Source organism: Diachasmimorpha longicaudata, chromosome 5 (genome assembly GCF_034640455.1).
Source record: "Diachasmimorpha longicaudata isolate KC_UGA_2023 chromosome 5, iyDiaLong2, whole genome shotgun sequence".
NCBI lineage: Eukaryota > Metazoa > Arthropoda > Insecta > Hymenoptera > Braconidae > Diachasmimorpha > Diachasmimorpha longicaudata.
Genome location: NC_087229.1, coordinates 8,978,673 through 8,992,942, shown reverse-complemented (window position 1 = coordinate 8,992,942; position 14,270 = coordinate 8,978,673). Strand labels below are relative to the sequence as shown.

The 14,270-nt window shown below is 39.7% G+C and overlaps 2 protein-coding genes across 5 annotated transcripts; one reads left to right on the top strand and one right to left on the bottom strand.

Annotated features, from left to right (window-relative positions):
* The first annotated feature begins 445 nt into the window (after positions 1-445).
* LOC135163089 (uncharacterized) lies at positions 446-5,886 on the top strand. Of its 2 annotated transcripts, none has more exons than XM_064122258.1 (4): positions 446-583; positions 651-751; positions 981-1,114; positions 1,409-5,886. In XM_064122258.1, exons 3-4 carry the CDS (start codon positions 1,013-1,015, stop codon positions 5,864-5,866), a joined length of 4,560 nt encoding a protein of 1,519 aa, XP_063978328.1. In that variant the 5' UTR covers positions 446-583; positions 651-751; positions 981-1,012; the 3' UTR covers positions 5,867-5,886. The 2 variants fall into 2 exon arrangements, with proteins under 2 accessions (XP_063978328.1, XP_063978329.1); XM_064122259.1 differs by having other exon boundaries at positions 540-583; positions 667-751.
* Corest (CoRest) lies at positions 5,877-14,118 on the bottom strand. Of its 3 annotated transcripts, XM_064122285.1 has the most exons (11): positions 13,822-14,118; positions 12,925-12,993; positions 12,784-12,858; positions 11,756-11,970; positions 11,478-11,660; positions 11,066-11,176; positions 9,254-9,342; positions 8,990-9,164; positions 8,339-8,653; positions 7,865-7,962; positions 5,877-7,791 (listed from the first exon to the last, which is right to left on the bottom strand). In XM_064122285.1, exons 1-10 carry the CDS (start codon positions 13,922-13,924, stop codon positions 7,876-7,878), a joined length of 1,422 nt encoding a protein of 473 aa, XP_063978355.1. In that variant the 5' UTR covers positions 13,925-14,118; the 3' UTR covers positions 5,877-7,791; positions 7,865-7,875. The 3 variants fall into 3 exon arrangements, with proteins under 3 accessions (XP_063978355.1, XP_063978354.1, XP_063978357.1); XM_064122284.1 differs by having other exon boundaries at positions 5,877-7,962; XM_064122287.1 differs by lacking the exon at positions 11,066-11,176 and having other exon boundaries at positions 5,877-7,962; positions 13,822-14,117.
* Positions 14,119-14,270: the final 152 nt, after the last annotated feature.

Genomic DNA, 14,270 nt, shown 5'->3' with positions numbered 1-14,270 from the left:
TATTGGCTGGGACAAGTAATTGTTGGATGCCCTGGTGTTCTTCATCTATTGGATTTTTAAATACTCTCCTTTGTGAGGGCTGTTCACGTGTAATGAGGGGGAGGCTCTCTTTCACGGTGAACGCCACAATCAGGGATATTTAGCACTTTTTTTCCCCCTGGGAATGTGCAGCTGGGGATGATAGAGGGAAATATGAGGGACGAACTTTTAACACCTCCTTAACGAGAAATGAACTGCATAGTTGAGGAAATGGACTGCAATGATGGACTAAGTTTATTTTCCATTTAGCCTGGAGGAAAAGAGGATGAAGAACTGTAGAATACTCTTTTTAATTAATGAGGAAGAAATTCAGAAAAATCAAAGTCTTGTAAGTTTTTTAATTTTGTTTACAAAGAATAGATTTTTTTCAGTTCCATTATAACAAGAGATTTTTGGAGGGAATTAATAGCAATATGCGAAGTATTAGGGAAGGAATTATTGGTATCGATTTCCTTTCATTTAATTAATTTGTTAAGTACATTCAATAATGTCTGATACTAAAATCCTATGAATGTTGTGAGGCACCTAAAAATGTATAAAGAAGGTACGCTATGGTAAATAAAAATTTATACCAACAATAAGAACCCGCCCTGAACGATTTAAAAAAACAGCTCCGTCATTGGTCAGCAGTGGAACGCACGTGTTACAAGCTCATGACAACAACTGGAGAACAACAATGATATTTTGAGACATTTATTGAAGAATCGAAAGTGTAAGTACTTCACAATGATAATTTTTACGATATTTACTCTGCGAATATGATAATTTCCGCTCGAAATATCTGGGAATGGAATGAAGCTCATTAATCTGAGGTTATCCTGGTAATTCTGATTAGAGGTTAGCTTTCTACCTTGTGAAATGAGCATAACAATTGTCAAATTCCAACATTATTGCACTTGTAAGAAGATTAAAAGTTTATCTGGGTCTATTTTATTTTTCAGCACATCAAAATCATAGATTCAACAGAAAAACAATGGAAGATGGATGTAAAAGTGACTCATATTTTTCTGATGCTCTTCAAGAACTCAGGAGAATACAAAAACTCTACCCCCATGAAGTTATCAGTACGTTACAGGTGAGTAAGTATGGGTGAAATAAAAGTCTCATGACTAGGGTTCACAAGAATTACCCTGAAGAGTCTCGTGACTTTGCAAAAAGATCTCTTCGAATTTTTATTACCTTCGGGTGGATTTTATTGACGATTTTCGTTGCTGATTTTTTTTTTCACTGAAGATATTCAACGGGAGTTTATTACTGTTAAATCAGCTCTATAGGAAAATTTGTGTGAGCCACAGCACGTACTCATTGCCCTGAATTGGTATGCGCGTGTGCACAGTCCAATTACATCGAATCCTCCCTTCATTTTCAGAAAATTCTGGGCGTCTGTCAGAAACAAGCCCCAATGACCCCCTCAAACTGGCAACCGCTGGTTGTAGAGCTATTGACCCTCCTCGCATCGAAAACGTACCAAGATGAGGAGTCAATCCTATCAGGCCGGATTATCTTCTCAATTCTCACTAAAACCCAAACCTCTGAAGAGGTAACCCACCTCACCGGCCAATTACTGAAAGTAGTCCCTGATCACCTGGAGATATTTTCCCAGAAAATTCCCCTCCAGGATCCCGAAATCTTTAAACTCATGGTAATAAACAGTCACCTCTCCATCACCAAGAGTATCCACTCCCCCAGCATCTCCAACGATTTCTTCCGAATAATCCACTCGCATTGTTCCACTTACACCAAACACACATTCCTCGCATTCCGACTGTTGAAACTCTGGCTAGAATCTACCCTGGACAGTTGTTTCTGGGGGAAAGACACCAGTAAATTAGAGAAACAGCTAGAGAGCCTGATAATATCAAACTGGGACAATTGCATCGGCGACGTGGCAAAGTGGAACGCCACCGAGATATACCCCCTGTATCTCACAATAATGCAGAATGCTCACCCGAAATTCGTTGAAAAATCCTGGAGTCTGGTGGTGGATCGACTGTCGTGGCAGAACCCCACAAAATTCACAATTCTCTCGATAATATCATCAGTGAGGTCAGATGCCCCACCAATGCAGCCTGCGCACATCAAAGAGATCGTTAAAAGCCTCCCTAAAAGCCACCTGAAGCATCCCTCAACGAAGCTGTACCTCTCGCTATGGCACAAACTCCCTAAAGACGACTGGTTAAATATTTTTTACAAAACGGCCCATCCAATTGTCAAGACGTGGGAGGAGGGGAACAATTTGAATGCTCTCCAGCTGTTCTGGGACCTCTGGGTGAGGCCGACTCTCCTGAAATTCAGTCCTTCCCTCTTCTTCGAGCTCTGGGCTTATCTCTTCAAGGATGAAATGATCGTCAGCCAATCGTTCTTCGTCAAATTGGCAGCGGAGAAAAGCATCGGATTAACATCTTTGTTAGAATCTCCAATAATCGAGTCAGTTTCCGGTGCAAAAAACGTCTGGATCAACCACTCTGGATTTCCACCTGTTTTAACTGATGCACGGGAGTGTGTGAGGTTGAACGCCTTCGCAATATACTGCAGAGGAACTAAATCCAAGGAACGCGAAGTCAATGCCCAGGATTACGAAATATGCGAGAGATTTCTTTACTTCAACGCGAGAGCCGCTTCGATAGGATTCAGAAAAGGGTTGCTCGACAGTTTCAAGAAATTCATCGGGAGAATATCCAGCCGTCCTCCTAAAAAAGAAGACCTTGATTTCTCGGAACACCTTCACGACTTCATCCTGAACGGTTTCGAAGTGGGGTCTTGCTACCAGAGGAAGATCATAGCCCTGAACCTGTACTCCATTATCTCTGAAAATGCAAGGAAACACGACAAGAAGTTATGGTCGTGGACCCACAGCAGCAACAGGAGTTTCGAGGCGCTTGCGAAGTTGTGCCTAGACCCAGTGGAGGAAGTGCGAACGCAAGCCTGTGACATCCTCTGCACCTTCGACGCAAGGATTTTCACAGAAGCCGTGCAGCGCACTTTACACGAAGAGGGCATGAAGAATTGCAGGTCTTCCAAGTTCTACGAAATCTTTGGTGGCGCCAAACTTCTCAGACTAATTTCCACGAGAAAGGAAATGGACTTCTCGTGGGATCTTCTCGACGAAATGAAGAAGCAGTTGTCTGCCATGAGGGAGGACATCCTGAGAGCTACCACTGGAGCCTCCCCCTTCTACGGTGCTCTGACAGCTCTTCTGGAGACAACCGATCGCGATAGAATCGGTTTGGATGAAGAATTCCGTCACCAGCTCGTGGATATCCTGGAGGAGGCCTCGATCTTCTTCCTGGATTCCTTGTCTCCAACTCCTGGGAGCTCTGAATGTTCATCGTCCTTCGCAGAAATGGGAATAGCGATTGAAGCGATTATAACGAACAGTGGAATTATCGATGAATCAGACGAGTGGGTGTTGTCACCAGCGCATCAAACGATTCTCTCATGCATTTGGATGTCCCTCGCGACAATTTGCGAAGCGTCAGGGAGACTGACGTGCATTAATGCATTGGGGGAGGAAATCTACATGCGGCTGATAAACATAGTGGTGAGAATTCTGATGAAATGTCGACATAAGGGAGTTATCATGACCGCCGGGGGAGTCCTCGGAAGGCTGATGAATAATCAGAACCTCCGGGTGGAGTACTTCGTGGAGCATCTGGAGAAGCTTCTCAGTGTGGATTCGCGGGATGTCAATATGACGAGACAGGGGGCGGGACAGACCATCATGTTTCATAAGCTCGTATCCAATGGGAATAAACGGAGTCGGCCGCTTCTACAAGTGGCGCTGAGGAGGATGTTGAAGGGTTTGAGACAGTCGGGGAATTCCGGAGACTCGTCGATCGGGGGGAATTCTAAGGCTGACGATCCCACAGCTCGGCAGATTCATTTTCTCAGAAGCGCTGTCGCTGATAAGTCTCTTCATGAATATCTGCTTCCTTACCTGGAGGAGATCGCCTTGATTTGTCTGATGCATCTGCGATCTCCCGAGTGGCCGGTGCGTAATGCCAGTCTTCGGCTGCTGGGGGCCATCATCGCGAGACTCGTGGGACAAGCCGGTGAGGAGGCCGGCCACTCGATCGAACACTTCGTGACGCACTATCCGAAGCTCGCGGATGAACTCCTCCAGGAATTGAAGGGCACGAAGGAGAATGATGATGGGGTCATGCCTGTTCTCAGTCTCCTCTCCAAGATGACGGTTTCCGGGGAGGAGTGCCTCGATTATTCGTTGGATGGCTACAGGAGAGAAGTTATGGAGGAACTCTGGAGACTCTTTGGTCACAGAATTGCGGGGGTGAGAGGTCTCGTGGCCAAGACGTACGCAGCGATGGTACCTCCCAGGCACATCGCTAGAACGATCCTTCAGATGACCAGAGCAACTAATCGCGGCGATCGAAATCATCAGCACTGTCTTTTTGAGACTCTGGGGTACCTCCAGGTGAAGGCTGAGTATGAGTCCGTTTGTGATAATGAGGAGGACAGGGTGCAGGTGCTGGAGGCAACTGCTGAGGGGCTGGAGAGATTGGATGCTGTCCTGAGGGAATGGGCCCGGGGGCAGGGGAGAATCGATTATATCGTCGAGTCTACGTTTGTTAAGTACCTGTTGAGATCCCCGGAACTGAATAATTGTCGGTTCGAGGGCGATATCTGTTGGCGTTCGTCGATCTCGAGGGGAGTTCGAGAGGAACGGAATCGTCCTGGGTTCTGGGAGTTCCTCGACAGTTTAGCTGAAATTCATTGGACCTTTTGGGGGTTGGAAGGGTGGTTTATCGATGAGATGGACGAGGGGATTGATAGGTATAATATTTGTCTGATGAACCATGTGAAAATAGAACAAATAAAGACTCCGGACTTGGAAAAAAATCTTGTGGGGATTTTGACCTCTTTACTCAGGAAGATATCTATGATTATGGCGGGAGATAAGTCATATTTGGAGATGTACTATCCCCAGATCTTCGGATTCTTGATTAAAATGTTAGAGGACCAAAATTGCCGGAAAACCATTGAAGAAAATTGTGTAGAAATTGATGTTAAAAAAATTGTGGAGAACCTCGTTGAGAGTAAGAATGATAATCAGAAAAGATTGGGGCATATGTTGATAGCCCTCACTCTTTTCGATGATTACGATTTTCGGAGGATGACTCTGGATTTTGTTCTCCACATGATTGTCCGTGGCGACGAATCGGAAAAATTGTGGTCGTTGGATTGCCTGAGGAAGTGCCTCAGAAGCAAGGACTTTGCGGCTCTTGAAAGTGATCTCAAGTTGATGATCGTCGAGGCGCTGGTGATTCTGTTGAATGACGAAATCCCAGAGATCAGAGAGGCTGCCAACGAGACGATCACAGTCTCCCGAATACTGGCAACCTCCCGAGGGAATTTCGTGACGTCAAGTCATGCAGATGTTAATCTCCATGAGATCCTGCGACTGGCGGTTTCTTTGTGGTCATCTGATGAGGAAATAAATCGGAGTAGAAAGTTCAATTCTTTTCTCAGGAATATTCTGGGCAACAGATATTCGAGGAGGAATACTGGGGGTTTAGAGAGCCCTTTCAATTACGATGAAACTTATCGAGAAGATGGTAACCTTGTAAATATTATCACTGAACTTGTTCACGAGCATCTTCCCAGGCCTTTGCTCGAACCTTCAAGTGCTGATGAAGAACCTAGTATCATGAACAGTATCGACGTTGGTAGGGTCTATCGGGAGCAATACGTAGACTTGAACCATGTATGGCAGTCTCGCAGATTATATTTTCTGCTGAACATTCGATTTGAAGACTATGTGTCCTACAAGATAAATGTTCTGGATAAAATGGTGTCGATAAAAATATAATAAGACGTGATTAATTTTAATATATATTTTTTATTCACCTTGAATTTATCTAGATAACATACCTAGCTTATTGTAAACCGTTAATTATGATAACTCAGGAATTCTTAATGTCTAATATAATTTATCACTCTTAATCCTAAAATTTTCTACACTCAATCGTAAGTCAAATGCACCATAGCCGTCAACCAATGGTATAATTAATGCTTCTTCTCTGGCAAGTATCGTGAGAAATGTTGGCGACGTGAATGCATAGTGTGAACAAAAATAGGAAAATGTATGAAATGTGAACCAATTTTTCTCACAACTCACGCAGTGATGAAAGGATTTCCCGAATACTCGTATAATCAATGGTAATGTATGCTACCATATGCATTGATTTAATCTCTTGTCGCGTAGTTTATCGTAATATACAATAGTGCTTCAGATATTTACATTGACATTTTTTATATTCAATTTTAATATTCAAACAACTCAGTTACTGAGAAATAGTTAACCTACTCAGATGCTCAGCACACAATATCTTATCACTTATGCTAGATTTAATAACTAATTTCATTTTATCATTTTTATGCTTCTCTGGGGAAAAAAATCGATTTAATGGGAATCTTCCCTCTTAGGGGTCCATGGAAGGCTCGTAAAATAATTAAAATTATCATTGTCAATTGAATTTGGCCGAGTCTTCCAATAATGATTTGCTACAGAATAAATAATAACAACGAAAGAGGCATCTGATGCAAATAAAACTAGGTTTTCATGATTAAAATTCTGGATATTGCTACGCAATTAGTAATTTATGTCATAAGGCCTGGAAATAATTTTTCTGATGAATTTAATAATAATGCGCGCCGACGGCGAAATTGTCAGTAAAACGCTTCTCAGGGCATATGACATACATTATTTTCTGTCAGGAGGCTCAACTAATCAAGCTCTGAGCAGGCCGAAGCCTGTAAATAACACTTATCAGGCCTAGGACGGAAAAGAACGAGGTTAGGCCGAGCCAAATGACAAAAAGGGATTTTTCTCATTCACATAATTTCTTCAATGACGAAATATTCAATCTAGCAACGAATAGTGTGGGACAATCACAATATTTTTGCCAATACAAATATATATTCATATGTACAAACCGTTTGAATTGATTCATTCACATGTATTTTCTATTCTTATCAATATCTTCATGTATGACTGAATATCATCTTCCCACATGGCAAAATATATGGGTCAGCGAACGAGATTCCACTGCTGTGGAAATGTGAGTGCCAAGTGTGAAAAAAAATAGAGAAATCTATTTTTCTTTTTTATGTAATTTTACGGGAGTTTAGTTGGAAATCTATTAAACATTGTGTAATAATACAGGGCTATTTCAAATAAAGTTGCTCGTAAAAAAAATCAATGGATTTTAATTTCCTGTTCATAAATTTTTCCATTTGCTTCAGCAAAAAAAAATAATGGAAACTTCGTCCTCAGGAATTGTTATGGAGTTTGACTACAAACTTAATGAAATTTTAACCAAAAGATTTTTTCAAGCATAATTTTTTCGCGGGGATTGTCAGAAGAAGTTGCGACACGATGGTCATCGCGATTTCATTTTCATATTAAGATTCATCGAATAACATTTTTCTAAACGTGCAAATTTAAACTGCGAGGATACAATCCACGACTGTGTCACATTGCCAACGAAATTTACGGGAAAAACTTATTATCAATCTTCATTTCCCAAACCTTTAATTTGCAACTCTACGACATTGAAAATAGTTATAGTTGAGTTATAGTCAAAGAAGGAGACACATCATGAATCATATGTCTGTATTTCAGAGAGTTCGCAGGGGGTTCAGGGGGTTCTCGAATAATCTCCATGAAGTGTGTGATAAGACAGGCCATTAACATTTTCCATATTTTCTCGGATAATTCAAATGTAATTGGATCTGTACATATTGATTTTTCATTGATAAAAAGAATTGCTTTCAATTAAATTAATTTTATGAACGCGATACTCACGCTACGCTGTGTTATTTCACCGTTTGACTGACACTCACGGAAGTCTTGCTTTTTGAACTGTCGGTGGTCTCGTTACTCGTTGGCTGATCAACGTCCATCTGAAAATTGAAATGTGAAATGTAGAGCAACCGAATGAAAAATGGATCATGGGTACAAATGCCACGATAATACATAATGAAAATAAAATAAATTAATTAAATGAAGAGCTAATAAAAATAAAGTACACAATTATTAAAAATACTCTTTGGAAATCATTATAATTGAAATAAAAAAAGTGGATTAATTGTGGAGTGGAAATTTCCAGATAAAAATCAGACAAAAATCAATGTAGATAGCATACGATAGACTATGAAGCTGTCCCTGAAATGGGATTACATCTCTACTTAAGATAATTGTGTTATATTCTTGGTGAAAATTCCTTCAAGACAGCAATAGAATTTCCGGCGAGGAATTAGTCTTATCGATTGTAATTACCTTCTCCTCTTTTTCATCATCAATGAGAATAGGTCCATTTTCAGCTTCGTACTCTTTGAGCACAGCATCGAGATTGTATCTCCGTCGATAATTAACAAAGAACGAGCGCAAATGTGCTTCAGTTTTGGTTCCGATAACGTCGGCTATTGCTGAGAAATCCTTTCCGTACTTTCGCACCCCTTGAACAGCCAAAAGGAGCTCGTCGTTTGTCCAACGCGCGTTGATGCGACTGGAGACCTCCGGTGGACGCAATTCATCTATTCCATCGGCTGTTTTTCGTTTCAATGCACTCACTTGTTGCTTGTTCGTTTGAATCTGTAGATTTAACATGATTAATTTGAGGAAATTATCATGGAGGCCCCAATACAATAAAAGCATCGCAAATATAAATAAATATTCTTCTTTTCTCTCTTGATTTTTATTCCAGATAAAAGTAAGTAGCAAGTTTTTCCTTTTCTCGTATGAAGAAGACCACTTTTAGTGCAAATGATGCAAAATATGGGCCACACCTCTGTCTTAACTTTGTCACATGACGAAAAAAATGATAGTAATTTTTACACCCTTAGATGAAACCCGGAGAGCGAAATTTTAAGACGATTAAACAGCGAAAAATGTATCCACACGATTTTTTAAATTTTATTGATAACATACTTGTCGTTTGAGGCTAACAATTTCAGTGTCGATAGCTTGAAGGCTGTTGTTAGCCTGGTTGGGCTGACCAGCGAGAACAGCAAGATCGTCGTGATTAACTACCAGTCCACGCGGCGGTTTTCTTTTGTTAGAACGACCCGGCATGGAACTCAGGGGCCTCGCGACACCCGTTCGCCTAAACCATATCGAATAAATTCATAAATTTTTTTTCTTGCTTTCTGTTTTTTTGGTAAGGGCTTTTTCTTTTTTGTTTCATCCACTGACCTCCAGTGAAGATAGCAGCTATGACACGCGTGTCCCTTGGGCGTTGCACGAACACTATGACAAGCAACGCCGCAGTTGCTACATGACCCCTACAACATACAATGCCCATTTAAGTTGGAGAAACACTATTTCAAGGAAAAAATTAATCGAGGGAACTTTACTGTCGCTCGTAAATTTTTTCCTCGGAATTGTTCGAAAATACTTTATTGTTTCTTCAAATTTTTTTTTTATGAAAAGGATTGTGAGAGGTAGCTTTTGCCGAGAGTCAACTATGAATCAGAGATAGATAATACTCATTGAAGATAGGGAAAGAGAAATTTTAAGGAACAAACTCCTCTGGGACTCAAAGTCTTGTAGATTTTTTCCCTTTAGAATTACTTTAAATGATTTCGTTGTTTTTCATTTTTTTTATAAGAAAAATTATGAGAAGTAATTACTTGAATAAATGGGAGGGGGATAAAATGAGGGTTCCGAAGTTTTCGAAATCTCATTATATCTAGGGGATTTAATGAAGTTGTGGATTTAATGAAGGAGAATTTAGTGAGTGAAATTTAATGGAGAAAATTCAGCGAAGTTTTAAATTTAATGAGTGCGCAGTGAAAGATGTATTTAGAGCATATTTATGTTGTTGAAATAATTGGTTATTAGCAGATTTCACAAGTACAATGTGTCATTAAGAGTCGGGTATAAGTCATACAGAAGATCTTTCAAGATTTCGTGAAGAAACAATGTTTCCAAGGAACTTTACTATTCTTCGTGAATTAGGCCGTTTGAATTTTGAATATTATTCCAGTTTCCTCGGTTTTTGTATAAGAAGAATTATGAGGAGTAATCACTCGAATAATTGGGTGAAGATGAAATTGGAGTCTTGGAGTTCTCAAAGGCCCTTAATATCGAGGGGGTTTAACGAGATTTCAAGGGTGGCGTTCGTCGAAGTTCAATAGAATTACTTGCCTAACGTAAACTTATTTTTTCTTCCATGAATAAAATTACGTAGTCCTAAATTCTGGTATAAACTGTTTCAGAGTGATTACCCTCCAAGAAACACCAAAACATCAATAGACCCGAAAACAGTTCAGCCAGTAGTAGGTTCGCCTTAAAAGTAATGGAAGAGCCCAACGAATTCGTCAGAAAATTCTACTATATTTCTCTTGACCTTTCTATTAGTTCTCACGATTTTTTGTTCAACTTTTTCAATAAAAAACAAGAAGTGAAAGGACTGGGCAAATTTTGATGACTTTATGTATCCAAAAAGAGCACAGTGAAGTTGCTGATTTTTTTATACAATCAGTCAATGAATAACGGAATCTTTCATAGAAATACAACAGAACCCCAAAAGAAATTTCTATCCAACACTTCAGGTTCTTCTACTGATGAGAAAAAATAATTGAAACTAGCAATCTACATAGCAAGTTGTAATGTAAAATATTCTACATACGAAAAATATTTCGAAGAGTAACAGCAAAATCGCTAGAGAGTTCTATTGATCTTTCTCGTAGTTCTCGGTGGAAGAACTAATTCTATTGCAATTTTCGAAAAAGAAAATCATCGAAATTTTCGAAGTGTTTCTGCAGAAAATATTTCAATAGAGGACATTGTACGTAAACAATTCAGTCCAAAGTCACTAGACTTTTCGAGCGAATGTGCTAGACTTTCCATGAATTTTTTTCGTGCGTTTTTTATGGTGTAGCGGGCAACAATGAGAGAAAAAAGGCAAAGAACAAAAAAAGGCGGAGAAAATCTAATACAGTGTAAGCCTTCTAATATGCATGTGTCTTTCAAACGTTTGGGGTAAGGTTTAGGCTGATGTACCTGAACCTGGGGGATGTTTTCCGAGTCGGAGGTCACCTTGCCGTCGGCACCTTGGTTCCCTGGCACAGCTTGGTTTTTTCCACGTCGTATTCCGCGATGGATCGTCCATTTCTGGAACGTTCCACATTACTTTCTCTCGTCATTATACATTTTCATACACAGATAACGGCAATTTAGGGAATAAACTCTACGTTTTTATCACAAAATAGGGTGCGGTCACATCCGAATTCTGTCAATAAAGGCTTATCACGTACTGCCCCTTGTAGTGATTATCGTGACAATTTTACTCATAAAATGCCTCAAGTTGCCGTGTGGATACATTTTTTTTTCATTATTTAGAAATGATTTTTGATAGTCAATCCTGGAGACACGGGGAAGCATGCGATGGGATTTGAAGTGAAATATTTCTTACTTTTTCCTCGGATTCACTGTCGGTGTTGGAGCCAAGTTCACTTCCGTTTTCACTCCCATTCTCACCCTCTTTTCCACCGCTCGTCAGTTTACGCGCTTGCCGGTCCATCAGTGACGTCCTAGTTCGCGTTTTCTTCCAACTGTAGTAGTATTTCACTAGACTTGCAATGGATTTGTCCGGGAGCTAGATCGAGTAAGAGTACAGAATACTGTTATCGAGGGATTCAACACTCTTCTATGAGCATGTCATTTTTTAATAAAAGAAATTTGAAATTTTACCATTTGCCTGATGCGATGAAAGCTCTTTCCGTGGAACTGGAACGCCTGCTCGAAGAGGACCTTGTCCTCTACCGTCCATTCATCCGGGAATGGGGTGAAATTCGATAAATCAAGAACTGCTCTTTCCAAATTGTGCTTATGCCAGAAGAGCATACCCAGCGCTTGCTCTCCATTGTATCCATATTTCTCTTTAGCGAGGATTATATATTCATCCACTGAAATCAAGAGTCAGCATGAAAATATTTCCCTATTTAATGGGTGCGTCAACGTGTCCTGATTAGAAATATGTCTCTAAAGAAACTTCAGAAAGACTCTTCATGCTAGATTTTCAGGAGAATGTAGTAATCCCCGAAGTAATCCAGTGTCTACTGAGGTTTAATTCGCTCACAGAATAATAATATGACTAGATATTTATAGAGTCAAACCACAAGTCTATATTGGGATTATCTTGAGTGCTTGTCTGGCACCTCCAGTGTTTATAGTTTATTCATAATTGATATATCTCCATCAAAAGAGATAAATCAGGGTGTTCCTATTTCCTATCGACGAGAAAAATAATATCTGTGAAATAACTTCAGAGACAACTTTCTTCTATAGACGTTTGAATTCCCCGCGTTTATCCCTACTCCCTAGATAGATGTTGCGTTGTCAGTTCATTGGCGCGTGCGCAAAAACTCCGCTTTTTATTGGAATTTTTGTAAGTTTTGGCTGAAAATTACTCTGAATCGATATAATTGATTTGTGCAAAATTTGTATGTATCAATATGTTCCATGTGAACAAAGTTTTGTGACACTAGCTGTATTTTTACGCTCATAATATCGATTTTCTTATATTTGTCATCACAACTCGGTTTGCGTTCCTTTTCTTCTTTTCATTTTATTTGAACCATTCTCTGTTTAAAAGCTAGCTAATAAATCCATAAAATTAACATTTTTTACGTCGATTCAAACATCGTTATAAATACTAATTAAATGATGCATAATCTACTATAATAGTTTATGATAAAATATAATTTGTTTAAACGTACATTTTTGGTCTGGAATATCTGTCGTTGGTGACCACACTAGCAGAGCTCGATCCGGGCATTTATCCAGACGCCGTTCTAGAGATATAAAACGATAAGAAATCCAATATTCTTATAAAGGAAAATATATCAATGGAGACTCACCGTTGACTGGGATAAACTCCGGTACGATTACTTGATAGTCCCTGCCCACACGAATTTTTTCGGCTGGAACTATAAAATTCATAAATAATAATCGTCTCCACCTGCTAATGTAAACTATGAAGCTATCGACTATTGCAAATGTTTATTGACAAAGTTTTTTTTTGGCTAAATATGGACAATAATCGTGAAGAAGAGTTGTCTTCACTATCTCATCTATACCATGAGACTGTCCACTGCAAGAGCATGAAAAACGTCGTCAAAATTGAGGATATCCAAGAATTTCTATTATTTTAGCTTCAGCCAAATGACAGATGAAATTCAACGAAAAAATATTTTTGCAGCGATATACCATAGCGTTGCTTTCAACCCCATTCGAACTGAAGTCTCCAGGTACCTTAGCATAATTTTTGTATTCAAACTTTGTGCATTTTTTCAGAATTTCGATATTGAACCCTTAGAGATGATTTGAAATATCTTCAAACAAATGAGAACGTCGTATTTAGCACTGAAGAGATAATTGAAAGATAGTAACTTTAAAAAATTAGTTGATTTGCTATAATCAATTCATAAACATTTCCAGGAATAGATTTAATGCCAAAAAAGATTCTGAAAGTTCCACGAATTTCCATTATTGAATTACGAATAAAAAACAATTAGGAAAATGGTTCTGTACTCAATTTCATCTGAATAATGCTGAATATTCACGATTTTGTTCAAATGTTCCTCTCACAATCTAATTAACAAATTTGATGATTGAAAATGGTTGAATCTCTACTGCGGTCTGCAGCAACTCAAAAAAATCCTTGGAAATCCAGTAAACTGCATGAATCATATCAACCCCTGGAATTGCAATGCCCCCGAGTTATCAAGCACCCCAACACATTATGAAAAAATTACCTCCATCCTCCTCGCTCGAGGACTCGGTTTGACCATTGGGGCTGGGGCCCCTCGATCTCCGCCCGTTCCTAACATTCTCCGAATTTCTCTCCGCCAAAACCATCTTCAAGGAATCTCAAAATTCCGCCTTTACTCACACTCCCGTCAACTTAACTAGGTTTTTTCCGAATCAATAATTATACTTATTAACAATTTGAGAGATTAATTGGCCCTGCAGTTGAGGCGCTAGCGCAGCTTGTACACAACAGCGTATACGGGACTCTACTGAATGCTTCAAGCGAGAGACATCACAGGGACGCACAGTCGTTTCGAGTGCTTCGTGCGACCGTAGCGAAAGTAAAAATGGCGGCGCGTTAAACATTCGCTTTCGCCATTGGTCGAGGATTGACGAGTTATTCGGAAAGAGGGGCTATGCGCATTCCCTTCTGCCTCATGCCCTTTAATTTTCC

Bases quoted from the DNA above. Each gene is read 5' to 3' on its own strand.
- LOC135163089 (XM_064122258.1), top strand. From the start codon at position 1,013: ATGGAAGATGGATGTAAAAGTGACTCATATTTTTCTGATGCTCTTCAA. The intron at 1,115-1,408 runs GTGAGTAAGTAT...CTTCATTTTCAG, and splicing joins AAGTTATCAGTACGTTACAG to AAAATTCTGGGCGTCTGTCA.
- Corest (XM_064122284.1), bottom strand. From the start codon at position 13,924: ATGGTTTTGGCGGAGAGAAATTCGGAGAATGTTAGGAACGGGCGGAGA. The intron at 12,994-13,821 runs GTAATTTTTTCA...TGAATTTTATAG, and splicing joins CTCGAGCGAGGAGGATGGAG to TTCCAGCCGAAAAAATTCGT. The intron at 11,177-11,477 runs GTAAGAAATATT...GGAACGTTCCAG, and splicing joins ACAGTGAATCCGAGGAAAAA to AAATGGACGATCCATCGCGG.